We start from the raw sequence: 6,548 nt of genomic DNA, 5'->3' as shown, positions 1-6,548 counted from the left end.
ACAGATGGGCTACAGGTGATCATGATGAATAACAGATGGAATACAGGTGATCGTGATGAATAACAGATGGAATACAGGTGATCGTGATGAATAACAGATGGGATACAGGTGATCATGATGAATAACATATTGACGACAGGTGATCATGTTGAATAACAGATGGGATACAGGTGATCATGATGAATAACAGAGTGGATACAGGTGATCATGTTGAATAACATATTGACGACAGGTGATCATGATGAATAACAGATGGGATACAGGTGATCATGTTGAATAACAGATGGAATACAGGTGATCATGATGAATAACATATTGACGACAGGTGATCATGTTGAATAACAGATGGGATACAGGTGATCATGATGAATAACAGATGGGCTACAGGTGATCATGATGAATAACAGATGGAATACAGGTGATCGTGATGAATAACAGATGGAATACAGGTGATCGTGATGAATAACAGATGGGATACAGGTGATCATATTGAATAACAGATGGGATTCAGGTGATCATGATGAATAACAGATGGAATACAGGTGATCATGCTGAATAACAGATGGGATACAGGTGATCATGATGAATAACAGATGGGATACAGGTGATCATGATGAATAACAGATGGGATACAGGTGATCATGATGAATAACAGATGGAATACAGGTGATCATATTGAATAACAGATGGGATACAGGTGATCATGACGAATAACAGAGTGGATACAGGTGATCATGATGAATAACAGATGGGATACAGGTGATCATATTGAATAACAGATGGGATTCAGGTGATCATGTTGAATAACAGATGGGATTCAGGTGATCATGATGAATAACAGATGGGCTACAGGTGATCATGATGAATAACAGATGGGATACAGGTGATCATGACGAATAACAGATGGGATACAGGTGATCATGTTGAATAACATATGTAAAAGGTAATCATGATGAATAACAGATGGGATACAGGTGATCATGATGAATAACAGAGTGGAAACAGGTGATCATGATGAATAACAGATGGGATACAGGTGATCATGATGAATAACAGATGGGATACAGGTGATCATGATGAATAACAGAGTGGATACAGGTGATCATGTTGAATAACAGATGGGATACAGGTGATCATGCTGAATAACAGATGGGATTCAGGTGATCATGACGAATAACAGATGGGATACAGGTGATCATGTTGAATAACATATGTAAAAGGTAATCATGATGAATAACAGATGGGATACAGGTGATCATGATGAATAACAGAGTGGATACAGGTGATCATGCTGAATAACAGAGTGGATACAGGTGATCATGATGAATAACAGATGGGATACAGGTGATCATGATGAATAACAGAGTGGATACAGGTGATCATGTTGAATAACAGATGGGATACAGGTGATCATGCTGAATAACAGATGGGATTCAGGTGATCATGCTGAATAACAGAGTGGATACAGGTGATCATATTGAATAACATATGGACTACAGGTGATCATGTTGAATAACAGATGGGCTTCAGGTGATCATGTTGAATAACAGATGGGATACAGGTGATCATGTTGAATAACAGAGTGGATACAGGTGATCATGCTGAATATCAGATGGGCTACAGGTGATCATGATGAATAACAGATGGGATTCAGGTGATCATGTTGAATAACAGAGTGGATACAGGTGATCATATTGAATAACATATGGACTACAGGTGATCATGTTGAATGATGAATAACAGAGTGGATACAGGTGATCATGATGAATAACAGATGGGATACAGGTGATCATGATGAATAACAGAGTGGATACAGGTGATCATGATGAATAACAGATGGGCTTCAGGTGATCATGATGAATAACAGAGTGGATACAGGTGATCATGTTGAATAACAGAGTGGATACAGGTGATCATGTTGAATAACAGATGGGATACAGGTGATCATATTGAATAACAGATGGGATACAGGTGATCATGCTGAATAACATATGGACTACAGGTGATCATATATACAGGTTAAGTGTACTTACATATTATAGTGGGCTATGACATTTAAAATGAGTTAAAAGGGTTTGGTGATAGAAATAGATTAATAGATATAAATAAACAAATAGATTTGTGGGTTATGACATTTAAATTGAGTTAAATGTAACTTTCTGAACTGTTAGCATTAGACCAAAGGTTTTAAGTAATACACAGTGTTGGTATTTCATCTGAGTTTCGGATATATTGACCAAATTATCAGCAAAGTTGTGGACATATTTTCCCTTTACAATTCACCAGAAACAGCTATTTCTTCACGAAGTTGCCTGTAAAAAGTCAAATCAGAAAGCAGAAAGTGAAAGAAAGCAGTGACTTAATTTGCCGTATGAGGCAGAAACACACTGTGTTTTGAGACAATAATAATCAGTCTGTCCTTGTCTTGACCTTGTACCTCCAGTCTGGCGTCAAACACTATCAACGGATTGGAATTTAACCCATAATATTTAGATTCAATTCTAGAGACCATCGACCCAAATGTCCCAGACAGAACAGTGGAAATCAACCCAAATGTCCCAGACAGAACAATGGAAATCAACCCAAATGTCCCAGACAGAACAGTGGAAATCAACCCAAATGTCCCAGACAGAACAGTGGAAATCAACCCAAATGTCCCAGACAGAACAGTGGAAATCAACCCAAATGTCCCAGACAGAACAGTGGAAATCAACCCAAATGTCCCAGACAGAACAGTGGAAATCAACCCAAATGTCCCAGACAGAACAGTGGAAATCAACCAAAATGTACCAGATAGAACAGTGGAAATCAACCCAAATGTCCCAGACAGAACAGTGGAAATCGTGTATATTACAGAAAGGTAACACAGATTTAAATATGATGAATATTGTTTTAATCTCTAAACTGGTTATGCACTTTATTCATTTTAAATATTCCCGGTACACAGTCAATTCAGGAAGTTAATTTAAATGTAATTTCAATTTAAAGGATGATAGAGAGAGATGGAGAAAAATAGAGGGAGGGGTCTGACTGGATGGGTCCTTTAAAAGGAGAGGAGGGAGAGGAAGAACTCAACTCACAGGCAGGACAGACAGAGAGAAAGAGAGAGAGACTAGAAGTCAACTCACAGGCAGGACAGACAGAGAAAGAAGAGAGGGAGAGAGGGAGAGAGAGAGAGAGAGAGAGAGAGAGAGAGAGAGAGACTAGAAGTCAATTTACAGACAGAGAGATAGAGAGAAAAAATAGTGAAAACCTTTGAAGATCTCTGAAGAAGTGAAGCTACAACTGAAGACTTCAGTAGGTGAGATTTCAACATCTGTTCATCTAATACCTGTCTATGTCCCAACTGACCTCCCATTCCCTACGTAGAGCACTACTTTAGACAAGGGCCCTGGTTATATGTAGCTCTGGACAAAAGTAGTGCACTACATAGGGAAACTCTGTACTAGAGACACAAATGGGTGAACGTTTTGGACCGAGTTTAGGAACTGCTGTGCTAAGGAATTCAAGGAATACCAATTACAGTAGATTAGCCTAGTACACATGAATATGTACTCACAGATTGGGGTCCCCAGGACCAAGTTTGGAAAACGCTGCCTTGTCAATTAAATCACGGCCGTTCATTATTGAATCTGCTCTGATCGTCCTGGAATACATCTGTGGAACGGCGGAGAAGATTCCAAAAGGGTTCTTCTTCCCCATAGGACAACCCTTTGAAGATCCATTTTTGGTTCCAGGTAGAACCCTTTTGGTTCCAGGTAGAACCCTTTTGGTTCCAGGTAGAACCCTTTTGGTTCCAGGTAGAACCCTTTTGGTTCCAGGTAGAACGGCTGGATGTACTTTGAGAGGTCTTTGAAACACTGCACTCCCCTGAAGTACTCACTGAATTTGTCTTGACGGCTTCTCTCTTTGTCCCTCACTCTATCTGTCTCTCTCTCTGTCTCTCTCTCTCTCTGTCTCTGTCTCTCTCTCTGTCTCTGTCTCTCTCTCTCTGTCCTCCCCCCACCCCAGGAGACAATCACCATGGCGATGTTGACCACTCTTCTGCTTCTCAGTGCTGTCTTTGCTCTGGGAGATGCAAGGGGTAGCAGAGGTATTCAGACCGAAGGTTTTGTTGACATGTTCACACTCATCAGATGCAATTTGATGTTATTGTCGCGACCTTGACCCAACACCTAGTGACCTAGATTTTGGCTCGACAGTCACTGAACCCCGAGCTCCTGGTTGGGGCTCCCGTCAGATTCGCTAAAATATATATATTCTATATAGATCTGTTGTGGTTTCATAGTTCTGAAACTCTATTCAATCCGGTTCGATTGGAAATTTAAAGGTTCCCTCTTTAGCAGAGACAGCATTCACGGCACTTTGTGGTGGGAACGAACCATTTCATAGTGTTATTTAATGTGATATCTCCCCCCTACAGACTGTGATCGCAGAGCCTGCCCACCTGGCTGGCCCAGCGATTCGACTCACTGCTATCACTACGTCCCCATCATGACCACATGGCCAGAGGCAGAGGTACCTGGATGTCTGCTGTACATAATTGAGATGATCTGTGTGCATGATGTTACCTGCATCTTATGCTAGTTGGAGACATTTTCTAGAAGCCTTGTCTGAAAAGCACGATAGTTGACTAGAGGGGATGCAGTTGACTCTGTAGGTTGACTCTGTAGGTCAACTAGGTTTAATCTCTCTATTTCTCTCTCTCCCTTCTCTCCCTTCTCTGACTGTCTGTCTGTCTGTCTGTCTGTCTGTCTGTCTGTCTGTCTGTCTGTCTGTCTCTCTCTCCCCTCTCTTTGTCTTTCTCTCTGTATCTCTGTCTCTCTCTTTCTCTCTCTCTCCCCTCTATCCCCACCCCTCAATCTCTCTCCGTCTCCGTCTCTCCCCTCTCTCCCTCTCTCTCTCTCTCTCTCTCTCTCTCACTCTCCTCTCTCACCACTCTCTCTCCCCTCTCTCTGTCTCTCTCTCTCTTATTACTTCTCTCCCCCTCTCATCTCTCTGTCTCTCTTTCTTTCTCCCCTCTGTCTCTCTCTCTCTCTCACTTCTTCTCCCCCCCCTCTCTCTCTCTGTCTCTCTCTGTCTCTCTCTCTCTCTCTCTCTCTCCCCTCTCTCTGTCTCTCTCTCTCACTCTCCTCTCTCACCACTCTCTCTCCCCTCTCTCTGTCTCTCTCTCTCTCATTACTTCTCTCCCCCTCTCATCTCTCTGTCTCTCTTTCTTTCTCCCCTCTGTCTCTCTCTCTCTCTCTCTCTCTGTCTCTCTCCAGAGGAAATGTTTGCTCCTGGGAGGTAACCTGGCATCAGTGCACAGCCTTCCCCAGTATCGTTTCCTTCAGTCTGTCATCAGGAATAGTACCAGGAAAGTCCAGCGTACCTGGATAGGAGCCAACGATGCCATCAAGGTCAGAAGCACCATCTGTTCAACACTCCTGAAAACATATAGGATGCATTGATTCTTTATGAATAGAACCTATAAAGGCCTGTTGGTGCCTTAACCCACAGAACCGTTTGTTTTCAAAGCTTGATACCTAATATTACAAACACTGTCTTGCTTCAAGCCATGGTTACATCATGCTTATCACATAGATGGTCAGTCTCATGCTTATCACATAGATGGTAAGTCCTGGTATCCATAACTCTGTCTATGAATCTGAGTGGTTACATTTCTCCCTGGCCCATCCCTCAGCTTTTTACCCAATTCCCAGATTGCCTCTTTAAAGACAGTAACTACAGTGTGTATATATAGTGTTTACTGTCTGCTAGTGATGCATCGTCCTGTGTGCTCTCATAGGAGGGTCTCTGGTTGTGGAGTGACGGGTCCAAGTTTAACTACCAGAACTGGGCCCCGGGTCAACCCTCTAACTCTGACCACTTTGTTGTGAAAGACAACACGAACAGCCGGGAGCATTGTATGGAGATGAACTATGGAGGTACAATCCAGTCACCAGAGTAATTTCCTGCTCATTATACATCAAACATTTGGATAGTAGTTAAATACATCTTATTAAAGGGAATTTGTTCCTTTTTTAGCTATATATTTATGACTCAAAAATAATACCTAACTAACCTCTCTGTGTTTCTCTCTTTCCCAGCTTCTCGCGGTCAGAACGATGCCCCCTGCTGGTACAAACGTCCCTTCCTGTGTGCCAGAAAGCGCTGATGTCCACATTTTGGGAGAGACAACATTGGAGAAGCTCTCTAAAGCATATGAGATTGTTTTAAATAAAGGCACCATCTGCAATGTTGCCCTTTGTTCAGTGGTCATTTATACAACATTGGAGAAGCTCTCTAAAGCATATGAGATTGTTTTAAATAAAAGGCATGACCTTTAATTCTGTGGTCATTTATGCAAAACACCAGCTGGATCCAACTATTAATCTCTGTAGAATGAAGTAAATAACATCCTCGGTAAAATAAACTTTAAACAGTTGCTAATAACATCTTTGGTAAAACATAAATGTTAAAGAGTTGCTTTTCACTTTGGAATACGTTTCATTGTCGTCATTATTTTCTACATTTCAAATCAGAGATGACCAATTGATGTTCATCAT

At 41.6% G+C, this 6,548-nt stretch overlaps 1 protein-coding gene across 1 annotated transcript; it reads left to right on the top strand.

Moving 5' to 3' along the window:
- The first annotated feature begins 3,156 nt into the window (after positions 1 to 3,156).
- LOC135509874 (galactose-specific lectin nattectin-like) lies at positions 3,157 to 6,242 on the top strand. Its single transcript, XM_064930706.1, has 6 exons — positions 3,157 to 3,301; positions 4,012 to 4,093; positions 4,424 to 4,518; positions 5,265 to 5,399; positions 5,789 to 5,927; positions 6,090 to 6,242. The coding sequence occupies exons 2-6, from the start codon at positions 4,024 to 4,026 to the stop codon at positions 6,155 to 6,157; spliced, it is 507 nt and encodes a 168-aa protein (XP_064786778.1). The 5' UTR covers positions 3,157 to 3,301; positions 4,012 to 4,023; the 3' UTR covers positions 6,158 to 6,242.
- The last annotated feature ends 306 nt before the right edge of the window (positions 6,243 to 6,548 follow it).

The sequence above is a fragment of the Oncorhynchus masou genome, chromosome 23 (assembly GCF_036934945.1).
Source record: "Oncorhynchus masou masou isolate Uvic2021 chromosome 23, UVic_Omas_1.1, whole genome shotgun sequence".
NCBI classification, from domain to species: Eukaryota; Metazoa; Chordata; class Actinopteri; order Salmoniformes; family Salmonidae; genus Oncorhynchus; species Oncorhynchus masou.
This window is presented reverse-complemented; position numbering and strand designations above follow the sequence as displayed.